At 43.0% G+C, this 18,485-nt stretch overlaps 1 protein-coding gene across 1 annotated transcript in view; it reads left to right on the forward strand.

The window, feature by feature from the left end:
- The window catches only part of LOC140465914 (integrin beta-3-like), a 99,508-nt gene that overhangs the window by 38,455 nt on the left and 42,568 nt on the right, over nucleotides 1-18,485 (forward strand). The window contains exons 4-6 of the mRNA XM_072561847.1: nucleotides 4,011-4,263; nucleotides 10,483-10,645; nucleotides 17,466-17,627. Coding sequence (XP_072417948.1) covers nucleotides 4,011-4,263; nucleotides 10,483-10,645; nucleotides 17,466-17,627 — 578 coding nt within the window. The remainder of the gene's footprint in view (nucleotides 1-4,010; nucleotides 4,264-10,482; nucleotides 10,646-17,465; nucleotides 17,628-18,485) is intronic.

Here is an 18,485-nt window from a genome sequence, read left to right on the forward strand (position 1 = left end):
CTATATTCTAGTTACCTTTCTTTTGTTTGCTTCCCTTTGTAAATGAGATTAGATTCCCTCCAGTATGGAAACAGGCCCTTTGGCCCAATAAGTCCACACTGACCCAATGAAAAGTAACCTCATCCAGACCTATTCCCCTACCCTATATTTACCCCTGACTAATGTACCGAACACTATGGGCAATTTAGCACGGTCAATTCACCTAACCTGCATATAGAGTCATAGAGATGTACAGACCCTTCCTATTCATATACCCGTCCAAATGCCTCTTAAATGTTGCAATTATACCAGCCTCCATCACTTCCTCTGGCAGCTCATTCTATACACGTACCACCCTCTGTGTGAAAACGTTGCCCCTTAGGTCTCTTTTATATCTTTCCCCACTCACCGTAAACCTATGCCCTCTAGTTCTGGACTCCCCAACCCTAGGGAAAAGACTTTGCCTATTTACCCGATTCATGCCCCTCATAATTTTGTAAACCTCTATAACGTCACCCCTCAGCCTCTGACACTCCAGGGAAAACAGCCCAAGCCTGTTCAGCCTCTCCCTATAGCTCCAATCCTCCAACCCTAGCAACATCCTTGTAATTCCTTTTTGAACTCTTTCAAGTTTCACAACATCTTTCCAATAGTACGGAGACCAGAATTTCATGCAATATTCCAACAGTGGCCTAACCAATGTCCCGTACAGCCGCAGCATGGCCTCCCAACTTCTATGTTCAATATTCTGACCAATAAAGGAAAGCATACCAAACGCCTTGTTCACTATCCTATCTACCTGCGACTCCACTTTCAAGGAGCTATGAACCTGCACTCCAAGGTTGCTTTGTTCAGCAACACTCCTTAGGACTTTACCATTAAGTGTATAAGTCCTGCTAAGATTTGCTTTCCCAAAATGCAGCACTTCGCAGTTATCTGAATTAAACTCCATCTGTCACTTCTCATCTTTGGATTGTGGGAGGAAACCCACACAGACACAAGGAGAATGTGCAAACAGTCAGTCACCTGAGGCAGGAACTGAACCGGGTCCCTGGTGCTGTGAGCCACCATGCCGCCCAGAACTGGTTGGGCAACAGGAGACTGAGAGTAGTAGTGGAAGGGATTTTCTCAAAATGGAGACCTGTGATCAGTAGTGTTCCACAGGGATTCATGCTGGGACCACTGTTGTTTATGACATAGATAAATGATTTGGAGGCCAGAATAAAGGTCATCCTGATGTTCTTGATAATAAAATAAGTACTATTGAAGTGTAGACACTTGTAATGCTAGACATGCTGTAGCCCATTCAAAACATATTGTGTACAATACATAACAAAGAGCAAAGAAAATTACAGCACAGGAACAGGCCCTTAGGTCCTCCAAGCCTGCACCGATCCAGATCCTCTATCTAAACCTGTCACCTATTTTCTAAGGATCTGTGTCACTTTGTTCCCTGCCCATTCATGTATCTGTCTAGATACATCTTAAATGACGCTATTATGTCCGCCTCCCACCACCTCTGCTGTCAACGCGTTCCAGGCGCCCACCACCCTCTGCATAAATAACTTTACACACATATCTCCCCTAAACATTTCCCCTCTCACTTTGAACTCATGACCCCTGGTAACTGAGACCCCACTCTAGGGAAAAAGCTTCTTGCTATCTACCCTGTCTATACTGCTCATGATTTTGTAGACCTCAGTCAGGTCCCCCTCAACCTCTATCTTTCTAATGAAAATAATCCTAATCTACTCAACCTCTCTTCATAGTTAGTGCCCACCATACCACTCAACATACTGGTGAACCTCCTCTGCACCCCCTCCAAAGCATCCACATCCTTTTGGTAATGTGGCAACCAGAACTGTACACTGTATTCCAAATGTAGTCAAACCAAAGCCTTATACAACTGTAACATGACCTGCCAAGTCTTGTATTCAATACATGCCGTGTGCCTTCTTGACCACTCTGTTGACCTGCGTTGCCACCTTTAGGGAACAATGGACCTGAACATCCAGATCTCTCTGTACATCAATTTTCCCTGGACTTTTCCATCTACTGTATAGTTCATTCTTGAATTTGATCTTCCAAAATGCATCACCTCGCATTTGCCTGAATTGAACTCCATCTGCCATTTCTCTGCCCAACTCCCCTTCACTGTCCACTGTCCACCAATCTTAATGTCATCAGCAAACTTGCTAATCAAACCACCTATAACTTCCTTCAAATCATTTATCTATATCATAAACAGCAGTGGTCCCAGCCTGGATCCCTGTGGAACACTACTGATCACAGGTCTCCAATTTGAGAAACTCTCTTTCACTACTACTGTCTCCTGTTGCCTAGCCAATTCTCTATCTATCTATCTAGTACACCCTAGACCCCATGTGACTTCCATAGGAGAAAACCATTTGTCCCTTGTTTCTAGTCCATATTCAATAATAGAAGATTAGTTGATCTGCTTGGGATTTTAACTTCACTTTTCTGTCAGCTCACCTGTAACCCTTGATTCCTTTGTCATACAAAAATTAGTATATATTTGAACCTTGAATATATTTGAATTATCAATTCAGTACCACTCTCTGACAAGCAGAATTCTACATAATAACCACTCTCTGAATATGAATCCTACTCAATTTAATCTTTTTTTGATCTGTGTCCCCAAGTTCTAAGCGCCCCAACCAAATACACATGTGGGTTCACAATTCAGAAAGATGGAAGAGAAACAGGTTTACACAGACCAATGGGAAAGTCTATTGACAGGATAAAGTTCCAAAGATCTCAAGTTCAGATTTCAGTAATAGTTTAAATTGTCTGTCACAGTCTTTTGTAATTTTTTTTCCCTTCAATTCAACACTTAATCAACTAGACCTAAATCATGTTAGAAATCTTTCTTTTAAACTTTCTTGCGTTTCCATATTTTTCCTCATCAAGAGAGGAGAGACGGATGCTTTTGGTTCGTAGACTCTGGAAGTTTCTCTCACTGCTGTCCTAACTCTAATAACTTTTAATAATCTGCAGCTCAACCAATCAGAAGGTTAGGATGAAAGGAAGGGCTGATGAAGGGCTTTTGCCTGAAACATCAATTTTCCTGCTTCTCGGATGCTGCCTGACCTGCTCTGCTTTTCCAGCACCACTCTAATCTAGACTCTGGTTTCCAGCATCTGCAGTCCTTATTTTTACCAATCAGAGGGTTGTCAATAAACAGACTTTCCTTTCTCAAAACACTCTCAGTGCCACTCAACCTCTGATTCTCTCTCTCATTGCTTCTAAAATCAACATTGTCAGGCATAACAAAGAAAAAATTGCACTTAATTTTCAAGTTGGAAAACTCTCCTGGTAATTATTATTTAGCAGTCCAACTTCCACTTCACCTTAGTCCCTTATAAAATGAAAATATGAGGTTTCACTGATGCTTTGTATGTTTGTTGTAAGTCCTCTACACTATATACTGCATCTCCTTTACAATAACATGGACAATGCTATGCCTTCCCTCAGTGTATGCTGGCTGCCAAACTTTTGCCGGCCACCCAAAATATCTTTATCCTTTTGTAGTGGTGTCTTTAATGGTGCTGGAATCCCAGGGCTAGTAATCTCTCAGAGTTTCCCAGTGTTGGCTGCTGGGATATCCAGCTGACAAAGGCCCTCAAAGGAATGAGCACCACCGAACAAGGGAGATAGGGATGGTGGGGAGGGAGGGCAAAAGGGTCTGAAAGTGTTAATACACCGGAGTGCCTTGATGATGTGAAATGGACTTGCAGACAAAGCCTCATGAAGGACTGAGGCTGAGCATTCAAGTCCTTCTTGTAGTCTCTGTAGGAATGTCTATCATAATCTGAGACTGCATCCCATGATTCTGGACCTCCATCCACCTTCCAAGTTCTTCTTACACCTATCATGTCGAGCCCTGTAGAATTTTGAATACCACATAGTAAGTGACTAATTCTGAAGAAATGTCTCTTGCCACTGATCCTGGATTCAGGATGTTGATTTCTCAGGTTTTCTATAAGTTTCTGCTTTCTCACTTCCCACAGGAGAATCCACATCATTCACAGTCCAGGTACGTCAAGTGGAGGACTATCCTGTAGACATTTACTACTTAATGGATCTCTCATTTTCTATGAAAGATGACTTGAAAACCATCCAGGAACTTGGCACAAGGGTGGCTAAAGAAATGGCTGAAGTCACCAGCAACCTGCAGCTGGGCTTTGGAGCTTTTGTCGACAAGCCAGTCTCTCCATATATTTACATGACCTCAGAAGCAGAAATCGAAAACCCCTGCCTTCGGTAAGCAAAGAAAGACTCATGTTTATATTCATCATCTTCACTAATACCATTGAAAATGGCACAAAGTGTGTAGGTAATGGTTCCCAATGCTCCCAACACTTGAGAAATCCTTGTAGACTGTCGAAGACTGGTGCTAATACTAATAGTAACAACTAATAGAGTCTTAAAGTTGTATAGCACAGAAACAGACCCTTCCATCCAACTTGTCCATTCTGACCAGATGTTTGAAATTAATCTAGTCCCATTTGCCAGCATTTGGCCCTTATTATTTCTACACTGGGAGGTGATGGCCAAGTGATATTATTGTTGGGCTGTTAATTCAGAGATCCAGATAACGTTCTGGGGACCTGGGTTTGAATCCTGCCACGGCAGTTGGTGGAATTTGAATTCAATAAATATCTGGAATTGAAAATTTTATGATGACCATGTCGATTGTTGGATAAACCATTTGGTTCATTAATGCCCTTTAAGGAAGGAAATTGCCATCATTACCTAGTCCAGCTGACATGTAACTCCTGACACATAGTAATGTGGTAAAAACAATAACTGCAGATGCTGAAAACCAAATACTGGATTAGTGGTGCTGGAAGAGCACAGCAGTTCAGGCAGCATCCAAGGAGCAGCGAAATCGATGTTTCGGGCAAAAGCCCTTCATCAGGAATAAAATGTGGTTGATCCTTAAATGCCCTCTAGGCAAATAGGAATGAGCAATAAATGCTGTCTGGCAAGTGTCATCCAGCAAATGAATTTTTTAAAACTTCACATACCCATCCAGATGGTGCTAATAACGCCATGGTCATGGGCTCAATCCCCACACTGACCAAGTTCGTCACTGGGGTTTAAAAGTTGCAGGTTCAAGCTTACAGGGTATGTGTTTATGGGCAACATGGTGGCTAAGTGGTTAGCACTGCTGTCTCGCAGCACAAGGGACCCGCATTCAATTCCAGCCTCGGGCAACTGTCTGTGTGGTGTTTGCACATTCTCCCCATGTCTGCATGGGTTTTCTCCGGATGCTCTGGTTTCTCCCACAGTCCAAAGATATGCAAGTCAGATGAATTGGCCATGCTAAATTGCCCATGGTATTAGGTGTCAGAGGGAAATGGGTCTGAGTGGGTTACTCTTCGGAGGGTCAGTGTGGATTTGTTGGGCCAAATGACCTGTTTCCATACTTTGGGGAATCGAATCTAATGGTTTTAAATGTTGTAACTGTGACCACCTCCACCACTTCCTCTGGCAGCTCCCACTGTATAAAAACATTGCCCTTTAAGTCCCTTTTAAAGATTTCCCCTCTCACCTTAAACCTATAAGAGGTACAGTTCGTAAGTTTGCAGATGACACCAAAATTGGAGGTGTAGTGGACAGCAAAGAGGGTTACCTCAGATTACAACAGGATCTTGAACAAATAGGCTGATGGGCTGAGAAGTGGCAGATGGAGTTTAATTCAGATAAATGCAAGGTGCTACATTTTGGGAAAGCAAACCTTAGCAGGACTTATACACTTAATGGTAAGGTCCTAGGGAGTGTTGCTGAACAAAGCGACCTTGGAGTGCAGGTTCATAGCTCCTGAAAGTGGAGTAGCAGGTAGATAAGACAATAATGAAGAATGAGTTTGGTAAGCTTTCTTTTATTTGTCAGAATATTGAGTACAGGAGTTGGGAGGACTGCATTGTTGATGGTGCCATTATTTAGATGACATTTTAAACCACGGCTCCTTCAAGTGTGAGATGAAAAGAATCTTAAGGGCTACTTCAGAGAGAAGCAAGATAATATCTTCATTATCCTGGCCAAAAATTATCCCTCAACTAACAACACAGAAAAGTAACACAGTTATCTGATCATGATCATTTTGTTGCATGTGGAAACATTCAGTGCACTAATTAGAAACTGGGTCCCCTGTTCTACAATGGTGACTACTTTGAAAAGTTGCTTTGAGGTTGTAATGCCACTTCTATCAGCATGCCAGCACCAAAACTATCTTACCCTCCCCTAAACTGTTCACACTGTACAGGCAACATTCCCTGCATGACACCCTGGTCCACCCCTTGTATCACTCTTAACACTTCCTCACCTCCCCCCCCCACCAACTCCCATGGGACCTTCCCATGCAACCATGGCAGGTAACAGTTGCTCTTTTACCTTCTCCCTCTTCAGTTTCCAAGGCCCCAAGCACATTTTCTAGGTGAAACAGCAACTTAGTTGTACATCTTTCAATCTTATCTACTGCATTTGCAGCTCAAAGTACATTCCCCTTTACGTTTGGGAGACCATACAAAGACTGAATGACTACTTTACAAAACAACTCCACTGTGTCCATATCGATGATCCTGAACTTCCAGTTGCTTGCCACATCAATTAAGCACCTTAAACATGTAGTAACAGCTCTGATTTGGTTCTGGTGCACCACAAACACTTCATTTTCTGCTGGGTCACTTCAATAAGGACTCAGTGTTGAGTTTGACAAGCTCAGAACATTGTCCTCCATTTGATTAAAACACCCACAATGTCACATCTGTGTCTTCGTGGTTTTTATCTGAGTGGAGCTAATCCATTTGCTTGTTTTCACACCTAGCATTAACACCTATTCTACATCTCAATAACTCCTTTACCACTATTTGCACTCCCTTTATCTTTCACTCTGGTAACCCTCACCATTTGTCCCATGTGTACTTCTTCCCATCCCATGATTTTTCAGCCCCCTTTAGTTCTAAAGAAGTCATACAGACTCAAAAAATTAAGTCTGTTTCTCTCTCCAGCATATTCTGTCTACATTTTTATAATTGCAAGACTTCCCTTATTTCTGGAAATTTACATTGCATAAATAAAAATAAAGGTTATGATTTTAGAAAGCAGACTTAATTTTACTTGTGCACCCAAGCTCAAGTTTAGATCAAGTTCTTTTATTATTGAGCCACTGGTCCCAGCACCATTTTTGTTCACTTTGTCTGAAGCCTCTCCAATCTTTCGCAGGAAGACTACTCAATAGTGGGGTGGCATGGTGGCTCAGTGGTTAGCACTACTGCCTCACAGCACCAGGGTCCCAGGTTTGATTCCAGCCTCGGGCGACTGTCTGTGTGGAGTTTGCACATTAGATTAGATTAGATTAGATTACTTACAGTGTGGAAATAGGCCCTTCGGCCCAACAAGTCCACACCGCCCCGCCGAAGCGTAACCCACCCATACCCCTACATCTATATCTACCCCTTACCTAACACTACGGGCAATTTAACATGGCCAATTCACCTGACCTGCACATCTTTGGAGTGTGGGAGGAAACCGGAGCACCCGGAGGAAACCCACGCAGACACGGGGAGAACGTGCAAACTCCACACAGTCAGTCGCCTGAGGCGGGAATTGAACCCGGGTCTCTGGCGCTGTGAGGCAACAGTGCTAACCACTGTGCCACCGTGCCGCCCACATTCTCCTCTTGTCTGCGTGGGTTTCCTCCCACAGACACAAAGATGTGCAGGTTAGCTAAATTGTCCATAGCGTTAGGTGCATTAGTCAGAGGGAAATGGGTCTGGATGGCTTACTCTTCAGAGGGTCAGTGTGGACTGGTTGGGCCAAAGGGCCTGTTTCCACACTATAGGGAATCTAATCTAATACAGCAGTAAACTAGTACTACCAGTGAGTGTACAGGATTTTACTGTCCTATTCCAGTGTATTACTGAACATGTACAGTAGCTTCAACAAAAATAAACTGCTGGAGAAAACCAGCAGATTTCGCAGCCTCTGTGGTGAGAGAAACAGAGTTAATGCTTCAGGCCAATGATCTTTCAGCAGAACTTTGTTTCTGGCATTTTCTGCTTTTATTTCAACTTTCCAGCATTTGCAATATTTTGGGTTTGTACACAATAGCTTCACATTGGTTGGACAGTCTTATTAAATGGTATGACCACCCAACTTTTGCTAATTGATGTCCCTTCACAATCAGCAATAATAATTTGTTTGTATATTATATTTTTATGTCATGACTCATTGGGTACCGTGCAAGTGGATAGGGTTGTTAAGAAAGCATATGGTGTTTTGGCTTTCATTAACAGGGGATTGAGTTTAAAAGCTGCGAGGTTTTGCTGCAGCTCTACAAGTCCCTGGTGAGACCACACTTGGAATATTGTATCTAGTTCTGGTCGCCCTACTATAGGAAAGATACAGAGGCTTTGGAGATGCTGCCTGAACTGGAGGGCTTGCCTTATGAAGAAAGGTTGAATAAGCTCGGACTTTTCCCTCTGGAGAGAAGGAGGAAGAGATCGAGGTGTACAAAATAATGAGAGGAATAGATAGAGTCAATAGCCAGAGAGTATTCCTCAGGGCAGGATTGACTGGTACGAGAAGTCATAGTTTGAAGATATTAGGAGGAAGGTATAAAGGAGTCATCAGAGGTAGGTTCTTTACGCAGAGAGTTGTGAATGCATGGAATGCATTGCCAGCTGTGATGGTGGAAGTGAAGTCATTAGGGACATTTAAGCGATTGCTGGACACGCACATGGATAACAGTAAGTTGAGGGGTGCGTAGGTTAAGTTACTATATTTTACATTAGGATTAAGTCTCGGCACAATATCGTGGGCCTAAGGGCCTGTTCTGTGCTGTACTTTTCAATGTTCTGTGTTCTATAAATCAAGCCTCACTGTAAATATGTTTTGATTGAGATGCTGTAAATCTTATTTTTCTGATTAACCTCCAAGATATGTAGAAATAGTTTGAGGTTTATTTACATGACTCAAACATCATGGAACTTTGAAGAACTTTCAACATCCAGGTTGTCATAGCTAGGATTTTCTCTAGAATTTTCTGAGCCTTGGCAGTTAGTCACTTGACTCATTAGCTCTACCCACAAGATCATACAGCCAAGCACTGCATAAGGATCAGTAATCAGACAGGCTTCATCAGACATCATGTAATAGTCCAGAGTGAAGCCCATATTGCATTTGGCATGGGAAATCTGAATATTCAAATTGAAATAGAAATTGTCGGTCCTCCACCATAACAGGCCTCAGCACGGATGAGAACCATCATGAGAGGGATTTCACAAGAGATTAAAGAAACTGGGATCACTGTCCTTGGAACAGAGAAAGCAAATTGGAGATTTAACATGTAGCATACATTCGATCCATAATTATGACTTTTTGATGAAGGAGCGAGTGAAGAACCTGATAGATTGATTGAAAAGCAGAAGTACGCAGAGTAAAGATGATTGTCAGAAGAATCTGAGGAAATGAAGATTTTTTTAAACCAACAAGTTACTTTGGTTTGGAATGTACTTCCTTGAAAGGGTGGGAATTTCTGATTCAACTGTAACTTCCAAACAGGATTAGATGTAGACATTTCATTTACAGGATGACAGGAAATGAGTTGGAGATATGGGACTAATTAGATGGCTCTTTCAGGGTGTCAGCCCAAATGCTGAATCACCTCTCTTTTTTTTAAAATTCATTTGTGTGACTTGGGTGTCGCTGGCTGGCCAGCATTGACAGCCCATCCCTATTTGCCCTTGAGAAGGTAATGGTGAACTGCTTTCTTGAATCGCTGCAGTCCACTTGCTGTCAGTTGACCCACAATGCCATTAGGGAAGGAATTCCAGGATTTTGGCCCAACAACTGTGAAGGAATGGCGGTATATTTCCAAGTCAGGGTGGTGAGTGGCTTGGAGGGGAACTTGCAGGTGGTGGTGTTCCCAAGTACCTGCTGCTCTTGTCCTTCTAGGTGGAAATGGTTGTGGGTTTGGAAAATGCTGTCTAAGGATCTTTGGTGAATTTCTGCAGTGCATCTTGTAGATAGTACACACTGCTGCTACTGAGCGCCAATGGGGGAGGGACTGAATGTTTGTAGATGTGGTACCAAACAAGCAAGTCACTTTGTTCTGGATGGTGTCAAGCTTCTTGAGTGTTGTTGGAGCTCACCCATCCAGGCAAGTGGGGAATATTCCATCACACTCCTGACTTATGTCTTGTAGATGATGGACAGGCTTTGTGGTGTCAGAAGGTGAGTTACTCGCCACAGTATCTTTAGTCTCTGACCTGGTCTTGTAGCCACTGTATTTGTGTGGTGAGTCCAGTTGAGTTTCTGATCAATGATGTTGACAGTGATTGTAACACTGTTGAATGTCAAGGGGCAGTGGTTAGAGTGTCTGTTATTGGTGACGGTCATTGTCTGGCATTTACGTGGTATGATTCTAAGCACAAGACCAATGTTCATTGACATTTTTGTGATTTCATTTTTAAGAATTGACAGGTCATGTAGACCTGTCTTTGGATTTATAAATGCACTCAAGCTGACGGAAGAAGTGGAGAAGTTTAATGAGGAAGTAATCAAACAGCAGGTCTCTCGAAATCGCGACACACCAGAAGGGGGGATGGATGCCATACTTCAGGCTACAGTGTGCACGGTGAGTAAAGGTAGACCTTGCCCATCACCCACCAAAGCTTCAGCTGATGTGGATCATCAGAAGGAAGGTCCTGCACCTCAAAGCACTCCCAGTCAGATTTCTTCTCTTAGTCCCTGCATAAACCAGCCTCCATCCTAATCCGGATGCCACTTTTACGGCCAGGACATCAACCAATTTACAAACTCCTCTCTGGCATCGTACACTTAACTTCCTAATGGAGATTATCACCATGTGGAAAAGAAAGTAATTAAAAAGCAAAAGCAGGCCATTACTCTAACCAGTTTGGGCTGTCATTTATCCATCACTGGCTCAAACGATATGTACCTCCTCTGCCTGAGTTTTGGAACTCCTGAATATCAGCAGTACCAGTGTAAACAATAAGTTTTGCCACTATATTAGCTATATGGACAACATGAGTCTCTCAGATTCCATTTCTCCTCTCCATCTCTGCGCAAGAGTTCCTCAGTGTAGTGTCCTAGGCCCAATCATCTTCAGATACTTCATCAATGGCCTTTCCTCCATCATAAGGTCAGAACTGGAGTTGTTTGCCAATGATTGGACAATGTTCAGCACATTTGTGACTCCTTAGATACTGAAGCAGTCCACATTCAAATGCAAAAAGATCTGGACAATATTCAGGCTTGGACTGACGAGTGGAAAGTAACAATTGCACCACACAAAGGCCAGGCAATAACCATCTCCAATAAGCAACAACCTAACCACCCCTTGACATTCAATGGTGTTGCCATCACTGATTTTCCCACAATCAACACTCTGGGGGTTATGATTGACCACAAACTCAACTGGACTCACCACACAAACACAGTGGCGATAAGAGCAGGTCAGAGGCTAGGAATACTGCAGGGAGTAACTTACCTGCTAACTCCTGAAAGACTGTCCACCATCTATAAGGCACAAGTCAGGAGTGTAATGGAATATTTCCCATTTTCCTTGATGAGTGGAGTTCCAACAGCACTCCGAAGGCTTGACACTATCCAGGACAAAATAGTCCACTTGATTGGTACCACATCCACAAGCATCCGCCGATGCTCAGTATGTACAAGATGCACTGCAGAAATTCATCAAAGATCCTTAGACAGCACCTTCCAAACCCATGACCACTTCCATCCAGAATGACAAGGGTAACAGATAAATGGGAATACCACCCTCTGCAAGTTCCCCTCCAAGCCACTCACCATCCTGACTTTGAAACATATTGTCATTCCTCCATTGTTTCTGGGTCAAAATCCTAGAATTCCCTCTCTAAGAGCATTGTGGGTCAACCCACAGCAGGTGGATGACAGTGGTTCAAGAAGGCACCTCAGCACCACCTTCTCAACAAAGGATGGGCAATAAATGCTGGCCAGCCAGCAATGGCTACATCCCATGAATGAATAGCAAAAAACAAATCCACATTTCTTTAGATGGGTCACTGAGCAGTGGCCAGGAATGTGGACAAGAGTTGGTGTCTTTCTTTGCTGAAGAATGACCAAGCAAGCCACATAGTTGTACAACCACGGACAATAAATGTTAGCGCGGCAATCACCTGTGAGTAATCTTTTTAAAATAAAAGTTGACAGAAAGTCTCCCAAGCTAATAGGAGACAATCTTTATAGCCCCAGAAACTGTGATTGAATCCAGTGTAATGGTATGGCAGTGAGGTGCCATATCACCAGGAGATCTCAGGGATTCTGTCCATGGGGCTGATGAGGGGAGTTTCAGGTTAACTAACATTGTCTCTCCCCACCCACAACTACATCAATGTTTTGTATGACCAATCACAGTCAAACTACTTAATGTCTCTGCCTCAAAACTGACCTGCAGAAAGAATCATGAGATAAAGCAGATCAAAGGTATGTAAAAATATGAATAGGCCATTTTTCCCTTCAAGTGTGGTTCCATCCTGTTAGGTAATTGATTAATTACATGAAATAAATTCCCTTCCGTTCATCCTTGAAAAAGAGAGAGAAGACAACTGATAGTCTGCGCAATGCCAATTCATTGAACCTTGCAAAGGGGTTAACTCTTTGTGGTCTGATTTGAATGCACCTTTGTTGTCTGCTAAATGTTGTTCTGTGCAATTTGTGTTTTTTTGTTCACTGGAGCTTGAAAATCTGAAATTAGTTTACATTTTGGGGAATGTTGACGATTTAAAAGTGTGATATGTGCTGTGTGTGAGCCAGTAGGGAACATGTATGGATAATGTAATGTCAGTTTAAGAAACTATCAGTGGTTGTGCATAGCAGAAATCTGTGACAAAATATTAATTTAAAAGGTTAGGTTCGTAAAGCTTGAGAAAACTTCATCTTTGAGAATTGGCTCCATGTTTGGAATTCCAGTTTCTGGCCAGAACGAACTTCAAATATTGTTCCCGCACATGAGTGAATCCTTGATTCCAGATAATAAGATTTGCTCATTGTAAAGATACTTGGGTGTGAGAAAATGCAAAAAAAAATAGGAAAATTAGAATCTTGGAAATGCAATTCTGTTTGAAAAAATTTCTATGGGAAGCGAGGAATAAGATAGCTGCTCCTCTGGCGATAATCTTTGCATCATCACTCTCCACGGGAGTAGTACTGGCTGATTAGAGGGAGGTGAGTGTTGTTCCTCTGTTCAGGAAAGGGAATACGGAAATCCCTGGGAATTACAGACCAGTCAGTCTTATAGTTTGATAAGCAAGGTACTGGAAAGGATTCTCAGAGATAGGGTTTGTGACTATTTGCAAAAACAGTTTGTTTGAAGATAGCACGGCCTTGTGAGGGGCAGGTTGACTTCTATGAAAAAGTGGAAGGGTGTGTTACTAAGTTTGCCGATGACACAAAGGTCGGTAGTGGTGTAGGTAGTGTCGAGGTAGATAGCTATTGCAGGCTACAAGACATTGTTAGGCTGGGTGAGAAGTGGCAGATGGAGTTCAACCTCGATAAATGCAAAGTGATTCATTTTGGAAAGTCCAATTTGAATACTGAATACAGGGTTAAAGACAGGATTCTTGGCAATGTGGAGGAACAGCGGGATTTTGGGGTCCACGTACATAGATCTCAAAGTTGCCACCCAAGTTGATAGGGTTGTTAAGAAGGCAGATGGTGTTTTGGCTTTCATTAGCAGGGGGATTGAGTTTAAGAGCTGCGAGGTTTTGTTGCAGCTCTATAAAACCCTGATTAGACCACACATGGAATGCTGTGTCATCTGGTCGCCTCATTATAGGAAGGATGTAGATTCTTTCGAGAGGGTGCAGAGAGATTTGCCAGGATGCTGCCTGGATTGGAGGGCTTGTGTTATGAAGAGAGGTTGAGTGAGCTAGGGCTTTTTACACTGGAGAGAAGAAGGAAGAGAGGTGACTTGACATAGATGTACAAGGTAATGAGAGGCATATAGATAGAATAGATAGCCAGAGACTTTTCCCCAGGGCAGAAATGGCTGTCATGAGAGGTCATAATTTTAAGGTGATTGGAGGAAGGTATAGGGGAGATGTCAGAGGTAGGTTTTTTACACCAAGATTGGTGGGTGTGTGGAATGCACTGCCAGCGGTGGAGTGCCAGCAGTAGAGTCATAGACATGAAGCACATTTAATTGATTGCTGAACAAGCACACAGATGGCAGTAAATTGAGGAATGTGTTGGAATGGTTGATCTTAGATTACGATAAATGCTCGGCACAACATCGTGAGCCGAAGGGCCTGTACTCTGCTGTACTGTGTACTACTGAAGAGCTGTAGATGTTATAAACATGGACTTCAGTAAGGCGTTTGGTTAGGTTCCCCATGGTAGGCTGATGGAGAAGGTGAAATTGCATGTGGTCCAGGGTGTATGAGCTGAATGGATAGAGAACTGGCTGGGCAACAGGAGAGTAGTAGTAGTGAAAGGGAGTTTCTCAAAATGGAGACCTGTGACCAGTGGTATTCCACAGGGATCCGTGCTGGGATCACTATTGTTTGTGATATATATAAATGATTTGGAGGAAGGTATCGGTTGCCTGATTAGCAAGTTTGCAGATGACACCAAGATTGGTGGAGTAGCAGATAGTGAAGGGGACTGTCAGAGAACACAGCAGAATATAGAAAGATTAGGGAGATGGGCTGAGAAATGGCAGATGGAGTTCAATCCAGGCAAATGCGAGGTGATGCATTTTGGAAGATCCAATTCAAGAGCGAACTATACAGTAAATGGAAAAGTCCTGGGAAAACGGATGTACAAAGATGTTCAGGTCCATTGTTTCCTGAAGATGGCAATACAGGTCAATAGAGTGGTCAAGAAGGTACATGGCATGCTTTCCTTCTTAGGACGAGGTATTGAGTAGAAGAGTTGGCAGGTCATGTTACAGTTGTATAAGATTTTAGTTCGGCCGCATTTGGAATACTGCGTACAGTTGTGGTTGCTACATTACCAAAAGGATGCGAATGATTTGGACAGGGTGCAGAAGAGGTTCATCAGGATGGTATGGAGGGTGCTAGCTATGAAGAGAGGTTGAGTAGGATTATTTTCATTACAAAGATGGAGGTTGAGTGGGGACTTAACTGAGGTCTAAAACATCATGAAAGGTATAGACTGGGTGGATAGCAAGAAGCTGAAAATGTGTTGCTGGAAAAGCGCAGCAGGTCAGGCAGCATCCAAGGAACAGGAGAATTGACATTTCGGGCATGAGCCCTTCTTCAGGAATTCTCCTGCTCCTTGGATGCTGCCTGACCTGCTGCGCTTTTCCAGCAACACATTTTCAGCTCCGATCTCCAGCATCTGCAGTCCTCACTTTTTCCTGGATAGCAAGAAGCTTTTCCCCCAGAGTGGGGAACTCAATTACTGAGGGTCATGAGTCCAAAGTAAGGGGGAAACGTTTAGGGAAGATATACGTGGAAAGTTCTTTACACAGAGGGTGATGGGTGCCTGCAATGCTTTGCCAGCGGAGGTGATAGACTTGGGCATGATAGCGTCATTTAAGATGTATCTAGACAGATACATGAATGGGCAGGGAGCAAAGGGATATAGATACTTAGAAAATATCGACAGGTTTACATAGAGGATCTGGATCGGCGCAGGCTTGGAGGGCCGAAGGGCCTGTTCCTCTGCTGTAAGGTTCTTTGTTCTTTGTTCTATGTTCTAAAATCTGAGAAAGCTGATAAAGGAAATAGGAAAGATAAATTTAACAAAGGAGGTGGACTTTTCCTAAAATATAACACTTATTTTGCAGAAGGAGGACCAACAGATGTAATTACATGCAAGAGTTTATATCCCTGTCCATTTTTTCCATAGTAGAATACTAATTAACCCATTCTACCTGACATGGAACGGATGGATGCATTCTTAGAAATTTTAATCCATGTATGATGTTATTTTACTGCTACTGGGAGAAGTAATCTGTGGATAGAGAACTGGAGGATAAAAAAACACAAATTAAGGAAGTGGCTCATTGGGGTTTGAGCAGAAGTTAACCAAGGGAACATTAAGAAGCTAGCAGCAGTTATTACAAGGAACACAGATGAACAGGGTGTTGGTGGAAGCGTGTTTTGTGTGCAATAAAGACGGGCATTTTGCCAAGAACCGTCCCATTAAGAACTTATGGTTCTAACAAGAAGGCATGCCAGGACAGGGATTTTAACAGACACAGAGTAATCTCTAGCCAGTTGCCAATGGAAATGGATAGTAACACAAGGCAGCTGTAGCATTCCACGGGAAAGGAAAACTGCAATATTGAAAAAGAACAGTTCCTGTTGAAGGGGTAAAACAAATTTTAGGACTATTAAATTACTGCAGGAATTTTGTAGAAAATTACACTGAACTACTCAGGCCCTTACAAAACCTTACCAAAGTGGGATCGGCTAGCTCAGAGAAAGCTGAAAGGGAACCTGAAAGGAGATAGCCTTTGAAAAAATCAAACAGACACTGGCCACCGCACCAGCACTAGGGCTCCCTGACCTGAAAAATCCCTTTCACCTCTTTTGTAGTGAAAACAATGGCAATCAGTCTGCAGTAGTGTTACACAGACAAGTTCCAGCCTGTGGGAAATTATTCAGCTAAAATGGATCTCGTCATGATGAGATAACAGTCATGTGTTCGAGCCATCCAGTGTGCTACCTGTGCACTAATGACATCCTCCCCCTTGACACAGCTGCGGATGGTGATAAAACACTTTCCACACAGTATAGTCCAGTTATTGGAAGCTAGCAAACTGAGAGGCGGCATGCTAAATGGGAAGCCACACTGTTGTCAGGAGACAAGTACATGAAAGTGGTTAAAGATCAGAGAGAGAACCCAGCAAACTATGTGAATCAGGAAGGAGAAACACATGATTGTATCCCCTTCATGGAGCAGGAAGAGAAGAGACAGGGTTGAGTTAAGGAAGAGCCATCAGAGGGACCAGATGTGAAATTAATGTTTATAGGTGGAGTGCATAAGTATTATGATAGTGAGGCCTAGACAGGGTGGGCTGTGGTTAATTTAGCAGGAAAAAGGACAGAAGAATGTCACTGTGCACAGGTAGCCAAACTAAAAGCATTAACTGCCGCCCTGCAATTAGGTAAGGACAAAGGATTAACATCAACACAGACAGTAGATATGCCTTCAATGTAGTCCATGACTGCATGATAGCATTGACAATGAGGTTACACTGTTACCCTTAAATAATTGCTATTAATTATTTTTCAACCAGTAGCAATGTCACTAAGTGTGAGACATCCAAATCCCATCAGAGATTCAATGGATGCAGTAAGACTTTTTCTACGAATTTTTGGAATGTTTGCCATATTTTGTTGTGTGTGTGTGTGTGTGTGTTTGGGGGTGGGGGTGGTAGTTGCTGGGAGGCATTCTAATGAATCCTTTGTTTGCTTCAGGATGATATCGGTTGGCGTCAGGAGGCCACACACATGTTGGTCTTTGTTACTGATGCTGGCTCACACTTCGCACTGGACGGCAGGCTGGCTGGTATCACCCACCCTAATGATGGGCATTGCCACATGAATCTGAACAATGAGTACAATGCCTCCACTATCCTGGTACGTTCAGAAAGCAATATAGTTCCAGTGGGGTGACGGCGCAGAATGTCTAAAGACTGCTGGTTCCATCAAGTTCCCACCATGCATTGCACTTCAGCTGTCTGAAGCACTGGTTGAAAATTCTAGATACATGCACTTGATTTCTGAACAGCATTCATCCATTTTGAGATCTCCCAGTCTACTACTCTGTCCAGCCTTTCCCACTCTCACAGCCACCAGTCTCCCAGTAGCACTGGTCAACAGTCATCAAGTATTCACTTTCTCAATCTACATCTGCTGTTGAGACCCTCCAATCTCTATCAGCTAGCCAAACATTGTCCAGTTCACTCTGCAGGGTGTTAGCTGGCCTTTCCACCAACTGTCATGAAATTGTAATAAAATTTTCATCACACAACACAATCGTCAGGCAAGACCCAGGGGGAGGTTTTTCTCTGAATCAGATGGTTGTGGTTAAAACATATACCGGTACAATGTTGAGGGACTGCTGCATTCTTGTAAGTAATGCCTCTTAAATACAATGTTAAACTGAGGCCCCAGCTAGACATAAGAACGAGGAGCAAACTATCTGGCCCATTGAGCCTGCTCTGCCATTCAATAAGATTATGGCTGATCTTTTCATGAACTCAGCTCCACTTACTTGCCCGCTTAATTCCTTTACTGTTCAAAAATCTGTATTTGCCTTAAAAACATTCAGCGAAGTAGCCTCAACTGCTACACTGGGCAGGGAATTTCACAGGTTCATAACCTTTTGGGCAAAGAAGTTCCTCCTCAACTCAGTCTTAAATCTGCTTTCCCTTATTTTTGAAGCTATGCCCCCTAGTTCTAGCTTCACCCACCAGTGGAAACAACCTCCTTGCT

The sequence above is a fragment of the Chiloscyllium punctatum genome, chromosome 42 (genome assembly GCF_047496795.1).
Source record: "Chiloscyllium punctatum isolate Juve2018m chromosome 42, sChiPun1.3, whole genome shotgun sequence".
Taxonomy (NCBI): Eukaryota; Metazoa; Chordata; class Chondrichthyes; order Orectolobiformes; family Hemiscylliidae; genus Chiloscyllium; species Chiloscyllium punctatum.